This window comes from Nerophis ophidion, linkage group LG05, assembly GCF_033978795.1.
Source record: "Nerophis ophidion isolate RoL-2023_Sa linkage group LG05, RoL_Noph_v1.0, whole genome shotgun sequence".
Lineage (NCBI taxonomy): Eukaryota > Metazoa > Chordata > Actinopteri > Syngnathiformes > Syngnathidae > Nerophis > Nerophis ophidion.
Window position 1 is genome coordinate 43,046,485 of NC_084615.1, and position 20,793 is coordinate 43,067,277.

Below are 20,793 nucleotides of genomic sequence, written 5' to 3' on the forward strand. Positions count from 1 at the left end.
ACATCAATGACACATTAAGTAATCATTTAGATAGTTAATTCTGTACCTCAGCCTTCCCAGTAAGGTCTGGAACAGTTTACATGGGCTTCGTGGACTTGGAGAAGGCATCCGACAGTGTCCCTCGGGGAGTCCTTTGGGGAGTGCTCAGAGAGTATGGGGTATCGGACTTTCTGATTGTGGTGGTCCGCTCCCTGTATGATCAGTGGCAGAGCTTGGTCCGCATTGCCGGCAGTAAGTCGGACATGTTTCCAGTGAGGGTTGGACTCCGCCAAGGCTGCCCTTTGTCACCGATTCTGTTCATAACTTTTATGGACAGAATTTCTAGGCACAGTCAGGGCGTTGAGAGGGTCCGGTTTGGTGACCGCAGGATTAGGTCTCTGCTTTTTGCAGATGATGTGGTCCTGATGGCTTCATATAGCCAGGATCTTTAGCTCTCACTGGATCGGTTCGCAGCGGAGTGTTTAGCGACTGGGATGAGAATCAGCACCTCCAAGTCCGAATCCATGATTCTCGCCCGTAAAAGAGTGGAGAGCCATCTCCGGGGTAGGGAAGAGACCCTGCCACAAGTGGAGGAGTTCAAGTACCTCAGAGTCTTGTTCACGAGTGAGGTAAGAGTGTATCATGAGATCGACAGGCGGATCGGTGCGGCGTCTTCAGTAATGCGGACGTTGTATTGATCCGTTGTGGTGAAGAAGGAGCTGAGCCGGAAGGAAAGCTCTCGATTTACCGGTCAATCTACGTTCCCATCCTCACCTATGGTCATGAGCTTTGGGTTATGACCAAGAGGACAAGATCACGGGTACAAGCGGCCAAAATGAGTTTCCTCCGCCGGGTGGCGGGGCTCTCCCTTAGAGATAGGGTGAGACGCTCTGTCATCCGGGGGAACCTCAAAGTAAAGTCGCTGCTCCTCCACATCTAGAAGGGCCAGATGAGGTGGTTCGGGCATCAGGTCAGGATGCCACCCGAACACCTCCCTAGGGGGGTTTTTAGGGCACGTCTGATCGGTAGGAGGCCACCGGGAAGACCCAAGACACGTTGGGAAGATTATGTCTCCCAGCTGGCCTGGGAATGCCTCGGGTTTTCCGGTAAGAACTGGACAAAGTGGCTGGGGAGAGGAAAGTCTGGGCTTCCCTGCTTAGGCTGCCGCCCCCGTGACCCGACCTCGGATAAGCGGAAGAAAATTAATGGATGGATTATGTCCCATTTAACTGCACATTGTAAACACCCTGCAAGATTGCTGGTATTGGAGCGCTTAAATTGGCTAGAAGCCAAAATAGTCTGATACCTGTCATTTTAGTGATATCGAACCAATATCATATCATTTGTACTGTAAATATTATTCACTTGGTATTTGGATGAAAATGTGGATACAGTGCAAAAAATTGCCAACTAAAGAACTTTTTTTTCAATAGAGTGGTGCCAGATTACATGGAGAATATGTGGCACTTAGAGTCATTGCACAACACAAAGCAAACACAAAGACATAAAAAGCATAAGCATCGATCATCCTCTCTTTCTTAATGCTTTTATCGTCATTTTCAATTGTCTGTTCTCACGGAAAAGTCAGAGTCGTCATTTTTATAATCAAAGAGAACAATTGGCGATGAGGTCGAGGCTGGGGGGATTGGGTGTTGTGGCTTGGCACCCGGAGAAAATGACGATGGAGAGAGAAATTGTTTGGCAAGACTTGAGGCGTTGAAGGGTCAAGATGGAGGGCTAAGAAGAGAGACAGGCGCAGGCCGACCGTGACGGCATGCAAGCGGCGAAAGTTGGAGATGTCAAAAAACTTGACAGGAGCGGCGGACAAAGTTCTTACCTTGGCCTGCGCGACTGACCCCACCAACGTGATGCCTCGCTTGACCGCAATGTCACCGCTGGATGTTGTCACGGCAACAGTGGCCGGCGTAGGCAGGAGGGATGCGATGACAGGCAGGGGAAGGAGTCCCGGGCGGTTGTTGCCGTTGACGACGACAGCAGAGGCACAGCTATGATTGGCTCCTCCATTATGGAGGCCCGCCGATGGGCGGATGTCCCTCCGCTCCCAGGGCGCACGGTAGTCCCGTTCGAAGCGGTGGTGGTGGCGTGACATCACTTCCTCTTCCTCTCAGAGGGAACAACACTGGCAGGCCTGCAGAACACAAAAATGGAGAACATCAAACACGGAGAACCTGCACAATATTATTTTTGAAATAGGAAAACTCATATGTATATAACATATCTTTAATAATGTTATGAAATAAAAGTGCATGTAAAAGTGGAAAGGATATTGCGCAACACAGCAGCAACAATATTATTAGAGAAGACAGACTTGCTCTCTGCAAATGTAATAAATAATGCAATTCAAGCACTAGTATGTACTTTTCTGAACAATTGCCCAGCAGTTCAGTCAACTGTCACTGGAAAAACGCAAAATAAACTACAACATATGCAAAATAAAACATAGTCCACTCAAATGCAACTATATAGGATACATATTTCAATTTGCACTTCGTTTTTGTCTTGTCTGAACTTTTGTGAAGCCTCTTTCTTTGCGCCGTCCTCAAATCTAAATATCAGACATGGATATGATCAGATGGACTCTCGATGCAACTGACAGTCTTTTCGACGAGGAAAAGAGGTTCGGGGGAGCCTGCTGCCCTGATGGAACCATTGCCTCGGGGTACGTGTGAGACTCCTGGGATAAATGGAGAATCATTTGCCTCTCAGTCTTTTCCATCGAGGACGTGGAAGACATCTACCTAATTGGAACTGTGATCGCGGGGCACCTGCTGATTGGGCTCGGCATTGCTTTGGTGTATCGTCAAATTCGTAAAACGATGGCACCCACTCAAGAAGGCCAAAGGCTGTTCGTCACAATGGAAGGTTTGGGATGGGCTGTGGGAACACAGACTGTGGCGATTTCTGAACAAAATTGCAAGATGGATCACATCATGGAGAAGTTTGCTGAAAAGGAAGATTTAATTGAATTTGAGAGAGCCGGCATGGACTAAGAACAGACAAGTCATTGTTTTGTCAGTTTGCGTAAAACAAACATCCTAATCTACAATTTGACTGTGTCGAATGGACTTGACGCTAGGACCAGGCTGTTCTGAAAAAAACTCCCGAGGACACCTTAATGATGGACGCTTTTGACCTCCCTCCCTTCTCAACGACACCTCAGTCTACAAAAACCTTATACCATCACACCCAAGACAATTGGGCACACACGCACACACCTCCCCTTCCACACCCCACGCCTTCACCACCGCTTGTTTACATAAGTACTTTTCAGTTCTTATGTGTCTTGTGCATTTTAAAAATTGACAATAAATCATCTTGAATCTCTTGAATCTTGACAGTTTTCCATCTTGTCCCATGTTTTATGAACCGCACTGATCCTTTTCACAATAAATATTTGTCTCAAATTTGCCTTGTTTAGAACTCTTTATTTTAGAACAGACAACTATAAATACATGATCAGCGTGCAGCTGCGCCTAAGGCAAGAACAAACGCCATCAAAGACACGTTTATTAATGGACGTTTGAAAGAATGGAATCGATTTAAAATTGCAATAAATAAAAATCTGGAATACATTTTTTGTTTTAGCATCCCTACATTTTTGTCAGTATAGATGTATAATTGATCTTAAACTTGTTTAAATATGGTCCTAATAAAGTCACTCCTGCAGAGACCCTGTTTGATGCCTCCACCTTTGTGGGAACACTGTAAGCAAGGCACAGGCGCACAAAGAAAGACTCAGAATGACAATTATGTGTTTGCTGCTTTGCCACATACAAAAAGAAAAAACATTAAAAATCACATTATCAAGCAAAAAACAACTATTTTAACATATTTAAAAATAAAACCAAACATTGTGACCTTTAAGCATTATATTATCTCAGTATACGATTTTCACCATACAGAACATATCTTGAATATTTATAAGCTATGTTTCTTTCTACCTCTTTTCAGACATTTTGTAGTAACAAACAGGAAATATGTGATGTGCTATGTGATGTATCATATTGTTCACTTCAGTTTCAGTTTATTTCGAACATGCATATGATACAATGTAATGCTTCACATATTTCCAGTTGTTTCATTAAAACACGTTTGAAAAGGAGTAGACAGAAGCTGAGCTTACTTAATCCTACCCCTTTTCATACCATAGCAATTTTAGACCATTTCCTTGTCTCTGTAACAGAACATTGAATAAATAAATAATAAATAAATAATATACCATACTGAGTAAACAAATATTAAATACATATATAATTTTTACCACAAAAATAAAATAAAAACAACAAAAAAGGGAAAAAAAAGGTTCAAGATGTTCATCATAATTATTCTTCTGTGTACTTTGTGAACACTTGTAGTTTGAACAGTCTTTTAAACTGAATCTTACTGGTGCTTTACTTTATTTCTTTGGTTAATCCATTCCATAATTGAATTCCACATATATACATGCTAAAGGTTTTAAGTGTTGTACAAGCATACAAACGTTTTAAATTAGATTTTCCTCTAAGATTATATTTCTCCTCTTTTTTGAAAATTGTTGTACATTATTGGGTAGCAGGTTATAGTTTGCTTTATACGTCATTTTAGCTGTTTGTAAATGCACCACGTTGTTGAATTTCAATATTTGTGATATTGTGACTGTTATGCATGTTTAAAAAACAATTAACACCATAATCATACTGATTTACATATATAATTGCATTATATACATATGTGTACATCAGTGACGTGCAGTACGGGGAGGCAGGTGAGGCGGCGCCTCACATGCCATCATGTAAAGAAAAAAAATGTAAAAGGAAAAAAAAAAAATCAACTTGTTATATGTATACAGTGATTATACTTTATAAAGTTGTTTTCCATTTAACTTTACCAGTATTAGATTATATTTATTCAAAATCACAGAATTTTCACATTTGCCGTTCAAATACTGGGAATCACTTGCAGTGAGTCAGCAGCCAGTTGAGCCTCCTCATGGATTGCGCAATGACTCGGCTAACTGCTGGATGCTGTGCAGTGAGACCGTATTGCTATATGAATTATATTATACATTTCCATAGTTTAGTTAGCTGAGGTAAATAATGTACAGTTTATTTTGTCAACAACTGTATGTGTGTAACGTATTTCTTGTGCTAGGCAATCATAAAACGGCTGCAAAGACGCACTGTGTGAGGCACCTGTTCTCCCGCCTCCTTGTGGTAGAGGGCGCTAGTGATCCAGGAGATCATTCTTGTGAATACTAGGCTGCAGAAGAAGTTACAACAAGTTACAGTTAGCAAGTCAAGTGCAGCGGCAGCGATCGTTTATTTTTTCCTCTTTTACCATGGATGATTACATATCTAAAATAAAACTGTTATCTTAACTGGACTTTCAATCAAAGCAGGAGGTAACAATTAAAAAAAGATCAACGCCGGAGCTAAAAGGTTTGCTTCAGATGGTGATCTCCATCAAGACAGAGAGACTTTTAAAACCAAAGAAAGATAAGGAAGACTTCTATAAACAAGTTATCGATGCTTTTGTTCAGAATGAGCTGCGCATGGGCTTCATTTATAAGTAAAGTTTTTTTTTTTTATTAAATGTGCTTTTTTGTGTGCTACAGTTTGTATGTGTAAAGAATGCTGGTATGAGCTTTTAAACATAACCCGTTAACTGCTGCCAATCAAATGGTGAATAAGATACTGTATAGGGTTCATATGTTTATAAATCTGACAGTGCACGTCAGTGCCTCACCAGCCATGAACCTCACCGCACGTCACTGGTGTACATATACTGTACATACACAATATTTTGCATATTATATAATTTACATATAAACACGAAATCTTGGTTGTTTTGTATGTCTTGCAAACTGACAATAAAGAATAATTGAACTTTGGATAGAGACAGGAGAGAGAAAAAAAGGAACTTTTTGACTACAACTGAAAAAAATTGTCAGACTTACACAAAGCACTTTGGGTAAACCGCTACCATTTATGAAGATATCCGCTGTTGTAACTAAAGCAAAAAATGTCAGTAAAGTCTCAAATTCCAAATGGCCGGTTGCATGTTTTAAAGATGGCAAGATTGTTTTATAAATATCTCTCCCATGCCTCCATGGTTTGATTTCAAATTTCCGGGACTTATGCAGATCCTAAATACACAAAAACAGGTACCAAAAGGAAAGAAAAGTTGGTTTTGCATAATAGGACTCCTTTAAAACATTTTAAAGCCTTAAATTAAAACGATTGTATTTTAGACTTTTCGGACAGCACGGTGGAACAGGGGTTAGTGCATGTGCCTCACAATACGAAGGTCCTCAGTTGTCCTGAATTCACTCCCGGGCTCGGGATCTTTCTGTGTGGGGTTTGCATGTTCTACCCAGGTACTCCGGCTTCCTCCCACTTCCAAAGACATGCACCTGGGGATAGGTTGATTGGCAACACTAAATGGTCCTTAGTGTGTGAATGTGAGTGTGAATGTTGTCTGTCTATCTGTGTTGGCCCTGCGATGAGGTGGCGACTTGTCCAGGGTGTACCCAGGACTTATGCAGATCCTAAATACACAAAAACAGGTACCAAAACATAAGAAAAGTTGGTTTTGCATAGTAGGACTCCTTTAAGACATTTTAAAGCCTAAATTAAAATGATTGTATTTTAGACTTTTCGGACAGCACGGTGGAACAGGGGTTAGTGCATGTGCCTCACAATACGAAGGTCCTCAGTTGTCCTGAATTCACTCCCGGGCTCGGGATCTTTCTGTGTGGGGTTTGCATGTTCTACCCAGGTACTCCGGCTTCCTCCCACTTCCAAAGACATGCACCTGGGGATAGGTTGATTGGCAACACTAAATGGTCCTTAGTGTGTGAATGTGAGTGTGAATGTTGTCTGTCTATCTGTGTTGGCCCTGCGATGAGGTGGCGACTTGTCCAGGGTGTACCCAGGACTTATGCAGATCCTAAATACACAAAAACAGGTACCAAAACATAAGAAAAGTTGGTTTTGCATAGTAGGACTCCTTTAAGACATTTTAAAGCCTAAATTAAAATGATTGTATTTTAGACTTTTCGGACAGCACGGTCGAACAGGGGTTAGTGCATGTGCCTCACAATACGAAGGTCCTGAGTTGTCCTGAGTTCACTCCCGGGCTCGGGATCTTTCTGTGTGGAGTTTGCATGTTCTACCCAGGTACTTCGGCTTCCTCCCACCTCCCAAGACATGCACCTGGGGATAGGTTGATTAGCAACACTAAATGGTCCCTAGTGTGTGAATGTTGTCTGTCTATCTGTGTTGGCCCTGCGATGAGGTGGCGACTTGTCCAGGGCGTACACTGCCTTCCTCCCAAATGCAGCTGAGATAGGCTCCAGCACCCCCCACGACCCTAAAAGCGACAAGTGGTAGAAAATGGATGGATGGCTGGACGGACACCTCAGGTACCATGACAAAATTTTCCGAACTGTCTTGTTAAAATGAACAAGTTAAAATGAACAATTCCAAAGCAAGGGGTCAGGATGATGAATTAATTGATGGATTTAGGTCTTTACTGACATTGCCTGAGAGGTTTGAGAAGCGAGAATTTATACTTTTTTTTTAAGAAGAGAAAAGAATGTCACTCTCGAATGATTTTTTTTCTGTTCCCTGTAAGACCCCCGGCTTTAATAACCTTGAATGTTTCAAGAGGATACAGTTGTATAAGCTCTCAGAATGTGTGAAGCAGAAAGAGAAACACGGCGCCAGTCCAGCGGAACAATGGCGACGCTTGTGCCAGGTAATATTTGCTGTTATCTCCAGAGCTGCACACCTCAGCTGGGAAATAAGACGGGGAATGGGGGCAGACAGGTAATTCTTCGCACAAAACAGCTTGACAACAAGCACAACATGTTGTTTTCTTTGTTTGTTTGTTTTTTTAAAAGACATTATCCCCTCTGGAGTCAGAATTGTGTCTGAAGCCCGATTGCAATGAGCTTTTATTATTGCATCCAATTTGGTGAGAGAGGTGGGATCCTGCTGCTCAGCATTCATTGTGCACACCTGGGTCCTCAATAAATAATGTTCTTTTGTAAGCTAGGCTGGTCTTGACGAGTCCTTCTGATAAATCACAGCAGCGTAGCAATCTCCTCTCATCGGGTTACGTGTGCATTTTCATTTGCTCAATTAAGCATCCAAAATTGCTGCGTCTCAAATTCTGTCACTCACTCGCTTGAGCGGCACAAACCAGCTTGGCAAGGCGCTCCTCCTTGTCAATGCCAGTTGTCCTTGCACTGTGTGTGTGATGTGTCTGTGTGAGCGTGCACAAAACCAACGCAACTACATTTGCAAACCAGGATTAACGCCGCTAATTACTGAGTCTTAAATTCCCTCCATAATGGCGAGGAAGTGTCACTTATTAAAAAGTCTATCTGGACTGCAGCGCCTGCTCAGAGGGAGGAAGAAGTCAAGGAGGAGGACATGAAGCTGACACCCGACACACCTGTGCTCTCTGCCAGATGCGATAAAAAGGATAATTCATCACATCAGCAATGACACACAGCAACACTCTGGGGAGGCGACGCCAATAAAGATTTGGCCATTTCTTTCAAATCCAATGAAGTAAAAGAAGTGGACAGCTGGAAGAATGAGGCTTATACTGTAACGCGATCCAACACATGACAAGCCTCCTGCAGGATCATTGCAAGTAGAGATGGGAATCTTTGGGCACCTCACCATTCAATTATGATTACTATTCAGGTGCCACGATTTCACTATAAATTGATTATTTAGACATCTATAATTAATATAGTGTATATATTGTTTATTGCTATGTATTACCAACCTTCCCTCCAGGAAACCTAGCCGACCAGCTGCATTCGGGCGGACGTATCGCATATTATTCCTACATATCATCAATGTAATACATTTACTTATTAATAAAAATTATAATGAGCCTGCTCAGTGGCCTTGTGGTCAGGGTGTCTGACCTGATATCGGTAGGTCGTGAGTCATACATAAGACTGTAAAAATGGGACCCATGACCTCCCTGCTTGGCACTCAGCATCAAAGGTTGGAATTGGGGGTTAAATCACCAAAATGATTCCTAAGCGCGGCCATTGCTGCTGCTCACTGCTGGGGTGGAACAAGGGGACAAATGCAGAGGGTAATTTCACCACACAGAGTGTGTGCGTGACTATCAGAGGTTATTTAACTTTAATAATGTCTACAAGACTCATACTTCGGCATACATCGATCCTACATTCTAATTGTGATGCAATGGAGAATTTATCATTTTTTTCCACCTCCACTTGCAAGTGTAAAAATAAGTCAACTAGGAGTTTAACGTTGGGCAGCACGGTACATAAGCCTAGATACATTATTATGTTTACAGTGCTTATAGTGTTTTGTTATTTATGTGTTACTATTTTATAGAGATGTTTGATAATGGCTTTTTACTGATATTCCGATATTGTTCAACTCTTAATTACCGATACCGATATCAACCGATACCGATATATACAGTCTTGGAATTAACACATTATTATGCCTAATTTTCTTGTGATGCCCACCACGATGTATTAAACAATGTAACAAAGTTTTCCAAAATAAATCAACTCAAGTTATGGAAAAAAATGCCAACATGGCACCACCATATTTTTCATTGAAGTCACAAAGTGCAATATTTTTTAACCCATCCATCCATCCATTTCCTACCGCTTATTCCCTTTGGGGTCGCGGGGGGCGCTTGTATGCCTCAAAACAGCAGCTTGGAATTTGGGACATGCAGGGTTGAGGTAGTTGGCAGGAGGGTAGCAGGGGTGTATATTGTAGCGTCCCACAGGAGTTAGTGCTGCAATGGATTCTGGGTATTTGTTCTGTTGTGTTTATGTTGTGTTACGGTGCATATGTTCTCCAGAAATGTGTTTGACATTCTTGTTTGGTTTTACAGTGTGGTCCATATTTGTAACAGTGTTAAAGTTGTTTATACGGCCACCCTCAGTGTGACCTGTACGGCTGTTGACCAAGTATGTTTGCATTCACTTGTGTGTGTGAAAAGCCGTAGATATCAAGTGACTGGGCCGGCTCGCAAAGGCAGTGCCTTTAAGGTTTATTGGCGCTCTGCGCTTCTCCCTACGTCCGTGTACACAGCGGCGTTTTAAAAAGTCATAAATTTTACTTTTTTTTTTAAACAAATACTGATAATTTTGAAACAGATACCGATAATTTCCGATATTAAATTTTAAAGCATTTATCGGCCTATAATATAGGCAGGCCGATTTTATCGGACATCTCTATTATTTTATTAATAGGTTTGTTGGTTTTATACATAGAATGTTCTGTACCAATTGGGAATTCATTACTATCCTTTTTTTTCTCTTATACCTTTGTTTTTTAATCAGGACAGCACTTTGGGCCTGTAATAGCCGTTTTAAAATTGTTCTGTTTAAATAAATAAACCTTGACCTTGTTTAAGTAACATTTTAACCGGGATACATGCGTAAAAAGAAGTGAACTTGTTTGATTAGGTAAAAGTTTTACTTTAAATGTCATACTGGTGTAAAAATAATTAATTGGTTCGTTTATGTAACATTTCAAATGTGATACAAGTGTAATAAGAAATTAACCCGTTTTGTTTCATTTTATCTTTCATACAAGTATAAAAAGTAGCTAACCTTTCATCAAGCTCCTGTATTGACCAGCAATTTAGTAACATTTTCAGCGTATTCTCTTTGACTGCTGGGTGTCGGTCAGTCCAGGATGCATGGATGCACTTCCTTGTCAACCCAACAACATAGGCGGCAGGAAGCTGCGTGCATGAAAGGCGGAGATGTATGATCTGCTGTCACCATTCCCTCAAAGATACAGTTTCATGCGATCCTCAACATGCTTTGCTCTTTATTCATTTACGTCAAGACTACAAAGCCACTTCACTCACACTGATGCTTTTTTTACTACACAGTCCTTGATTGGCGCTCCTCCTTCTTCTACTGGGCGGAGCCATGCTGCTGCGACACAGATATCATTGCTGTCACAGCCTGCTGAGAACACTCACGCGCACTTCAAGGCCAACCTGACTGAATTACGGCGCCATTAGAGCTATGAGAACAGCGCTGATTTCAGGGCATTCGCACGAGGCCCTTATGACGGCAAGGTCACCTGCGTTGGTGTGACCGCCTGTTTGAGTCCTGCACCAAGCTGTCAATCAAAACCATATGCGGCATGCTTATCTCTTATGTTTCTATGGGCCTGTTAAGCACCATACACAAACATCTGGGTCGTTTTGAACGCCACAAGATTTGAAGTATGAAGACTGGTGAGCAGCTTTATCTAGCTTTATACGCGCTTTAACATGTTAGTGTAAAAGTGCGATACAAAATGTAATGATAAATAAATGATAAATGGGTTGTACTTGTATAGCGCTTTTCTACCATCAATGTACTCAAAGCGCTTTGACACTATTCCCACATTCACCCACTGATGGTGAGAGCTGCCATGCAAGGTGTTCATTAAAGACCATGTGGTCAAAGAGAGCCATGTTTAGTAGTGTCCCAATCCAATATGTCTAGCATTAAAAGATTAATAATACAAATAATAATAACTTAAATTTATATCGGTTCTTCTAAACACTCAAAGTGCTCACAGAGTAGTGGGACTCAACATTCATTCACACCTGGTGGTGGTAAGCTACATCAGTAGCCACAGCTGCCCTGGGGTAAACTGTCGGAAGCGTGGCCTCTCCGACCACCACCTATCATTCATTCATCATTCATTCACCAGTGTGAGCGGCACCGGGGGCAAAGGGTGAAGTGTCCTGCCCAATGACACAATGGCAGCGATTTTTTAGATGTCAATAGCGAAACTACAACCCTCAAGTTTCTGGCCGGCCGCTCTACCCACTACGCCATGCAGCTGGTAGACTTTTGACAAGAACAAGAAAGTTTGATCAAATTACGCCTATACTGGCTCACCAACACGGTTTTCCAGTGCACTTAAAGGCTTACTTGTATGAGATTTTCTTATTTAAACGGGGATAGCAGGTCCATTCTATGTGTCATACTTGATCATTTTGCGATATTGCCATATTTTTGCTGAAAGGATTTAATAGAGAACATTCACGATAAAGTTCGCAACTGGAGAAAAGCCCTGCCTCTACCGGAAGTCGCAGACGATGACGTCACATGTTAAGGGTTTTCATATATTTACATTGATTTTATGGGAGCCTCCAACAAAAAAAGCTATTCAGACTGAGAAAACGACAATTTCCCCATTAATTTGAGCGACGATGAAAGATTCGTGTTTGAGGATATTGATAGCGACGGACTAGAAAAAAACAAAAAACAAATTAAAATAAAACAAAACGCGATTGCAATCGCGTTGCATTGAGACGGATTCATATGTTTATAGAGACATTTACTAGAATAATTCTGGGAAATCATCCCATATCTTTCTATTGTGTTGCTAGTGTTTTAGTGAGTTTAACTGTACCTGATAGTCGGAAATGTACGTCCACGGCCGGGTGTTGACGCGCAGTGTCTCGGGGAAGTCGATGGCAGCTGTATGGACGGCACAAGCTCAGCTGATATCCGGTAAGAGGCGACTTTTTAACCACAATTTTCTCACCGAAACCTGCTGGTTGACATGTAGTCGGGATCCATGTCTACTGTGATCCATTCTAAAGTTTCACCTCAGTGAATTTTAAACAAGGAATCACCGTGTGTTTGTGTGGCTGAAGGCTAAAGCTTCCCAACTCCGTCTTTCTACTTTGACTTCCCCAATATTAATTGAAAAAATTGCAAAAGATTCAGCAACACAGATATCCAAAATACTGTGTAATTATGCCATTAAAGCAGACGACTTTTAGCTGTGTGTGTGTGCGCAGCACTCATATTCATAACAGCCCGTGACGTCACGCGTACACGTCATCATTACGCTACGTTTTCAAGAAAAAAGTCCCGGGGAATTTAAAATTGCAATTTAGTAAACTAAAAAGGCCATATTGGCATGTGTTGCAATGTTAATATTTCATCATTGATATATAAACTATCAGACTGCGTGGTGGGTAGTGGTGGGTTTCAGTAAGCCTTTAAGATGTGACTTTAAGGTTTTACTACTTACGTATAAAATACTACACGGTCTAGCTCCATCCTATCTTGCTAATTGTCTTGTACCATATGTCCCGGACAGAAACCTGCATTCAAAGAACTCCGGCTTATTAGTGATTCCCAGAGCCCAAACAAAGTCTGCGGGCTATAGAGCGTTTTCTATTCGGGCTCCAGTACTCTGGAATGCAGTTAGAGATGCTACCTCAGTAGAAGCATTTAAGTCCCATCTTAAAACTCATTTGTATATGCTAGCCTTTAAATAAACCCAATTTTAGACCAGTTGATCTGCCGTCTCTTTTCTGCTCTGCCCCCCTCTCCTGCGTGGAGAGGTTATCAGGTGACCACATATAATTCGCTAGCTGTTCAAAGTCGGGACACTGGGTGCACTACTCATCTGTGCATCTGTTTCTCCACTCATGATGATCCCCTGCTGGCCCCACAATGGACTGGACTCTTACACTATTAACTAGATCCACTCCACGTCAATTGCACTGGTCGCCCAGGGAGGTCCCCACATCTGCGGTCCACTCCAAGGTTTCTCATCGTATCCCATTGGGTTGAGTTTTTTCTTGCCATGATATGGAATCTGAGCCGAGGATGTCGTTGCGGCTTGTGTAACCCTTTGAGACACTTGTGATTAAGGGCTATATAACTAAACTTTGATTGATTGACTGATTGAAAATGAAAGCATGCACAAGCACCTGCGTCTGGGCCTGAGAGAAAAACAAGCAGACTCTGGCTCTGTTCTTAAGAAGATTAAAACATGTTTTTAATATTTTTGATATGTGGGATTGTGGAGACGTCGCCGACAGCGGGCCGAGAGCGGGCCGACAGAGGCGTTCTGGACCAGAGTGGAGGCGGGGCATGTGGCGGCGAGGAGAGGCGTGACGCACGCGGAGCGGCAGGACGGCAATCGGAGTCAGGTGCGTAGGACACACACCTGCTCACAATCTGCGCATCTGCTCCTAGACTTTAACAGAGGCGAAGGGGGCCCGACAAGAGAGAGAGGAGGAAACCACGGCAACCCGACCACGAGCACGACAACAGAGCACAGCAAAATGAGTCCCCGCCACCGACGCAGCAGGCGAGCACCGAAAGGTGCAGCGCTACCAGGAAGCAGGACCGGCACACTAGAAATGTGCACGCCCGACTGGCCCGAAGAAAGGTTGTGCGAACCAGTAAAAGTAAATCAAACCTGCTACGACGCGTCGTGTGTCCAGTGTCACCGCAACCCACATGAGAACGGCTGGGAGTCCGTCACAGGGATAAAGTCAACTCACGGCCAAAAATCACACAGATTGTTTCTGGATTGTGTTGCTTTAACGGCATTTTAGACATCAAGTCATGGATTACCGACAGCTCAACCAGGACGAAACAGAAGTTTCAATTATAGGCCTGAAATCAATCAATCAATCAATGTTTACTTATATAGCCCTAAATCACTAGTGTCTCAAAGGGCTGCACAAACCACAACACAAACCAATACGACATCCTCGGTAGGCCCACATAAGGGCAAGGAAAACTCACACCCAGTGGGACGTCGGTGACAATGATGACTATGAGAACCTTGGAGAGGACCCCCCTCTAGAGGACCGAAAGCAATGGATGTCGAGCGGGTCAAACAATGATACTGTGAAAGTTCAATCCATAAATAAATAAATAAACTTTTATAAAAAAAAATGGTATCAAGAGTATTGGTCCTGTATAATCAAGACACATGGCAATGTACAACACTATGTCATCAGAGCTGTCATGCCGTGTCCCCTGATGACGTCTCCAAGAGGTAACAGGCAAATACTGATAAGAATGGGACCTAAAATTGAGCCTTTTGGGACCTCATACCTTATTTCATGGGTTCTTGAAGAACATGTATGTATATATACTTTAACAACGTTGATCTACGAAATAAGAGTAACACCATCTTAAAACAGTATCAGAGAGGCCAACAAGGTGTCAGAGTCTGTTTGTTAAAATGTGATGTTCTACTGTTTCAAAAGCGGCGCTTAAATCCAGCGGAACCAACATTGACATTTGTATTATCTAAATTGCACAAGATGTGGTTTAAAACCTTTAAAAGTGCTTTCTCAGTGTGGGGTTCATCTAAAAATCTGACTGATATCTTTCCAAAATTTACATTTAAAAAGTTGTTGATTTGGTTCAAAAAAAATTGTTTTTTTCTAAAATCTTACTTAAGAACAAAAGTTGGATATAGGTCAGTAGTTATTAAAAAACGAACACAATCTCCGATTCGGGCAGCTCTGCACCATGTGTACTTGTGCTTCTTGGACAGCCAGTTAACATCTAAATGTCCTTTAATACTGCAATGAGGTGGCGACTTGTCCAGGGTGTACGCCGCCTTCCGCCCGAATGCAGCTGAGATAGGCTCCAGCACCCCCCGCAAACCCCGAAAGGCACAAGCGGTAGAAAGTGGGTGGATGAATGTCCTCCAATAACCACACAAGGTTGAACTGTTCTTGTATTTTAGTCAAGTCATAAGTTAAACGCTCCTCTCTGAGCTGCCACCTTATCGTGGTAGAGGAGTTTGCGTGTCCCAATGATCCTAGGAGCTATGTTGTCCTGGGGCTTTATGCCCCCTGGTAGGGTCTCCCAAGGCAAACAGGTTGTAGGTGAGGGATAGGACAAAGAGCAGTTCGAAGACCTTTATGAAGAAGGAAAAACATAGACCCAGATTTCCCTCGCCCGGACGTGGGTCACCGGGGCCTCCCTCTGGAGCCAGGCCCAGAGGTGGGGCACGATGGCGAGCGCCTGGTGGCCGGGCCTGTTCCGAAGAGGCAACGTGGGTCACCCCTCCAATGGGCTCACCACCCATAGCAGGGGCCATAGAGGTTGGGTGCAATGTGAGCTGGGCGGAAGCCGAAGGCAGAGCAATTGGTGGTCCGATCCTCGGCTAGAGAAGCTAGCTCTTGGGACGTGGAACGTCACCTCACTGGGGGGAAAGAGCCTGAGCTAGTACGCGAAGTTGAGAAGTTCCGGCTGGATATAGTCGGACTCACTTCGACGCACAGCAAGGGCTCTGGAACCACTTCTCTCGAGAGGGACTGGACCCTCTTCCACTCTGGCGTTGCCGGCAGTGAGAGGCGACGGGCTGGGGTGGCAATTCTTGTTGCCCCCCGGCTCAAAGCCTGCACGTTGGAGTTTAACCCGGTGGACGAAAGGGTAGCCTTCCTCCGCCTTCGGGTGGGGGGACGGGTCCTGACTGCTGTTTGTGCTTACGCACCAAACAGCAGTTCAGAGTACCCACCCTTTTTGGGAGCACTCGAGGGAGTACTGGAAAGTGCTCCCCCGGGTGATTCCCTTGTCCTACTGGGGGACTTCAACGCTCACGTTGGCAACGACAGTGAAACCTGGAGGGGCGTGATTGGGAAGAATGGCCGCCCGGAACTGAACCCGAGTCGTGTTTTGTTATTGGACTTTTGTGCTCATCACGGATTGTCCATAAACACCATGTTCAAACATAAGGGTGTCCATATGTGCACTTGGCACCAGGACACCCTAGGCCGCAGTTCCATGATCGACTTTGTAGTTGTGTCATCGGATTTGCGGCCTTATGTTTTGGACACTCGGGTGAAGAGAGGGGCGGAGCTTTCTACCGATCACCACCTGGTGGTGAGTTGGCTGCGATGGTGGGGGAGGATGCCGGACAGACCTGGGAGGCCCAAGCGCATTGTGAGGGTCTGCTGGGAACGTCTGGCAGAGTCTCCTGTCAGAGAAAGTTTCAATTCCCACCTCCGGAAGAACTTTGAACATGTCACGAGGGAGGTGCTGGACATTGAGTCCGAGTGGACCATGTTCCGCACCTCTATTGTCGAGGCGGCTGATCGGAGCTGTGGCCGCAAGGTAGTTGGTGCTTGTCGGGGCGGCAATCCTAAAACCCCTTGGTGGACACCAGCGGTGAGGGATGCCGTCAAGCTGAAGAAGGAGTCATATCAGGTCCTTTTGGCTCATAGGACTCCGGAAGCAGTGGACAGGTACCGACAGGCCAAGCGGTGTGCAGCTTCGGCGGTCGCTGAGGCAAAAACTCGGACATGGGAGGAGTTCGGGGAAGCCATGGAAAACGACTTCCGGACGGCTTCGAAGCGATTCTGGACCACCATCCGCCGCCTCAGGAAGGGCAAGCAGTGCACTATCAACACCGTGTATGGTGCGGATGGTGTTCTGCTGACCTCGACTGCAGATGTTGTGGATCGGTGGAAGGAGTACTTCGAAGACCTCCTCAATCCCACCAACACGTCTTCCTATGAGGAAGCAGTGCCTGGGGAATCTGTGGTGGACTCTCCTATTTCTGGGGCTGAGGTCGCTGAGGTAGTTAAGTTCCTCGGTGGCAAGGCCCCAGGGGTAGATGAGGTCCGCCCGGAGTTCCTTAAGGCTCTGGATGCTGTGGGGCTGTCTTGGTAGACAAGACTCTGCAGCATCGCGTGGACATCGGGGGCGGTACCTCTGGATTGGCAGACCGGGGTGGTGGTCCCTCTCTTTAAGAAGGGGGACCGGAGGGTGTGTTCCAACTATCGTGGGATCACACTCCTCGGCCTTCCTGGTAAGGTTTATTCAGGTGTACTGGAGAGGAGGCTACGCCGGATAGTCGAACCTCGGATTCAGGAGGAACAGTGTGGTTTTCGTCCTGGTCGTGGAACTGTGGACCAACTCTATACTCTCCGCAGGGTTCTTGAGGGTGCATGGGAGTTTGCCCAACCAGTCTACATGTGATTCGTGGACTTGGAGAAGGCATCCGACCGTGTCCCTCGGGAAGTCCTGTGGGGAATGCTCAGAGAGTATGGGGTATCGTACTGTCTTATTGTGGCGGTCCGCTTCCTGTACGATCAGTGCCAGAGCTTGGTCCGCATTGCCGGCAGTAAGTCGAACACATTTCCAGTCTGAAACTGTTCACAGCCGAGTGTGAAGCGACTGGAATGAGAATCAGCACCTACAAGTCCGAGTCCATGGTTCTCGCCCGGAAAAGGGTGGAATGCCATCTCCGGGTTGGGGAGGAGACCCTGCCCCAAGTGGAGGAGTTCAAGTACCTAGGAGTCTTGTTCACGAGTGGGGGAAGAGTGGATCATGAGATCGACAGGCGGATCGGTGCGGCGTCTTCAGTAATGCGGACGTTGTACCGATCCGTTGTGGTGAAGAAGGAGCTGAGCCGGAAGGCAAAGCTCTCAATTTACCGGTCGATCTACGTTCCCATCCTCACCTATGGTCATGAGCTTTGGGTCATGACCGAAAGGATAAGATCACGGGTACAAGTGGCCGAAATGAGTTTCCTCCGCCGTGTGGCGGGGCTCTCCCTTAGAGATAGGGTGAGAAGCTCTGCCATCCGGGAGGAACTCAAAGTAAAGCCGCTGCTCCTTCACATCGAGAGGAGCCAGATGAGGTGGTTCGGGCATCTGGTCAGGATGCCACCCGAACGCCTTCCTAGGGAGGTGTTTAGGGCACGTCCAACCGGTAGGAGGCCACGGGGAAGACCCAGGACACGTTGGGAAGACTATGTCTCCCGGCTGGCCTGGGAACGCCTCGGGATCCCCCGGGAAGAGCTAGACGAAGTGGGAAGTCTGGGTTTCCCTGCTTAGGCTGTTGCCCCCGCGACCCGACCTCGGATAAGCGGAAGAAGATGGATGGATGGATGGGCATAAGTTAAACATGCTAGGGTACAGGCTACTAGGAGCTATCAGCTACACAACAGCTAAGCACAAAATAGACCAACAGGTGAAACTAAAAACATTAGAATGTAGTGCAAAAGTCCTTTCATGTCAGCAAATCAACTACAAATGTGAAACTAATATGTGATATCAACTCATTACATGCAAATATGATATGTCAAGCCTTAATTTCTTAATCGTTTTGAGGATCATGGCTTACAGTTTTTGAAAACCCAACATATATACTGTGAATTTTAATTTGAGGTTTTTATAAACTGTAAGCTATAATCATTAAAATTGGATCAAAAAAGTCTTGACACATCTTGAGTTGCATGTTATGAGCCCATGTCATGTATTAGTTTCAGCTTGCAAATCTAACTGCTGAAATGAATTAACTTTTTTTTGCATGACATTCAAATTTTAAGTTTCACCTCGAGCAAGGGTGTCAAACTCATTTTCGCTCAGGGGCCGCATGGAGCAAAATCTGTGCACACGTGGGCCGAAATATTAAAATCATGGCATTACAACTAAAAAGTAGGGGTGTAACGGTACGTGTATTTGTAATGAACCGTTTTGGTACGGGGGTCTACCGGACAAGTTTCTAAGCTAAAGTCTTAACAAGCTGCTTTGCTTCTTCTACCTCTGTGTCAGCACCCAGCATTGTCCCACCCACAAAACCATCTGATTGGTTACATACAAAGCGATTACAGCCAATCAGCAGTGCGTATTCAGAGCGCATGTAGTCAATGCTTCAGCGTCGAGCAGATATGTGTTTAGAAGGTGAACATAAGACAGCGTACTCTCCCCAAATGATAATAAACACCTCCCAGTCAACGTTCTAGTTACATCACTATGAGCCCGTTGAAGTTTTAGAAACTTAAACTGCAGCTCAGCTCGCTCGCAGTCCTGGCTTGAGGTGAAGGCTAATTAGCTTTTAGCGTAACGTTAGCTCATTTTGGTGTGTGTGTGTGTGCGCGTGCGTTAGGGGCAGCAAAGCCCTGTCTGTCTGTTATTTCACTTGAACTCCATGGTGTTCAGGGATGAATAGTATCTCCTATTGCTGTTGTACTATTTGTTCAGCTATAGTTACATTAATCATTAGTAATGTAACAGCTTAGTTTTGAATGGCAGGGTCCCTGCTATCACATGTTGACAAAAATATAACATTCACATAATAAAAATCAACTACAGGCTTCCCAAATGCTGTAATAAATTAAGCATGATGAATTGACCTGAAACTGTTTAATGTTGCACTTTTTTTATATGTAGAAGAAAAGTTTTGTCATTTTATTTAATCAAAGCAACAATTTGAGGCAGTTTACTGTGGATTAACGTGGGAAGGATTATTTTAGTGTTCCCAATGTTAAAAGGATAAAGCCATTGTTTACACATTTTGTAAATAAATAAATAACCAAAACATTTATATTTTGTTGTTTTCTTACTGTACCGAAAATGAACCGAACCGTGACCTCTAAACCGAGAAACATACGAACGAAAATTTTTAGTGCCGTTACACCCCTACTAAAAAGTAAGGACAACTTAAGATTGTTTTCTTTGTCTTACACTCACCAAGGCATCATTAATCCATCACTAATAAATTGGTTCGTGTTTTTTTTTTTTTACTTATCATTGTTCTCTGTTTGAGTTTTTTCAAACATCGCACACTACAAATCAATAAATATAGGATTTGTGCTGATATCATATTTAATTAAGGTGGTTCGGGCATCTGGTCAGGATACCACCCGAATGCCTCCCTCGGGAGTTGTTTAGGGCACGTCTGACCGGTAGGAGGCCACGGGAAAGACCCAGGACACGTTGGGAAGACTATGTCTCCCGGCTGGCCTGGGAACGCCTCTGGATCCCCCGGGAAGAGCTGGACAAAGTGGCTGGGGAGAGGGAAGTCTGGGCTTCCATGCTTAGGCTGCTAACCCCCACAGCCCGACCTCGGATAAGCGGAAGAAGATGGATGGATGGATGGATTATAATTAATAATTAAGACACAAAGCTATACACCTTTGTTTTCCACTTTCTCAATATATATTAAAATTAAACCTTAAATATTTCACAACTCTCTTTAGCTTCTCTTCAGTTCATGTT

At 44.2% G+C, this 20,793-nt stretch overlaps 1 protein-coding gene across 4 annotated transcripts in view; it reads right to left on the reverse strand.

Moving 5' to 3' along the window:
* The window catches only part of LOC133553138 (kelch-like protein 29), a 600,020-nt gene that overhangs the window by 358,964 nt on the left and 220,263 nt on the right, over nt 1-20,793 (reverse strand). For all 4 annotated transcript variants that reach the window (XM_061901009.1, XM_061901008.1, XM_061901007.1 and 1 more), the window contains one exon: nt 1,817-2,128. In XM_061901009.1, coding sequence (XP_061756993.1) covers nt 1,817-2,089 — 273 coding nt within the window. In that variant the 5' untranslated portion in view covers nt 2,090-2,128. The remainder of the gene's footprint in view (nt 1-1,816; nt 2,129-20,793) is intronic.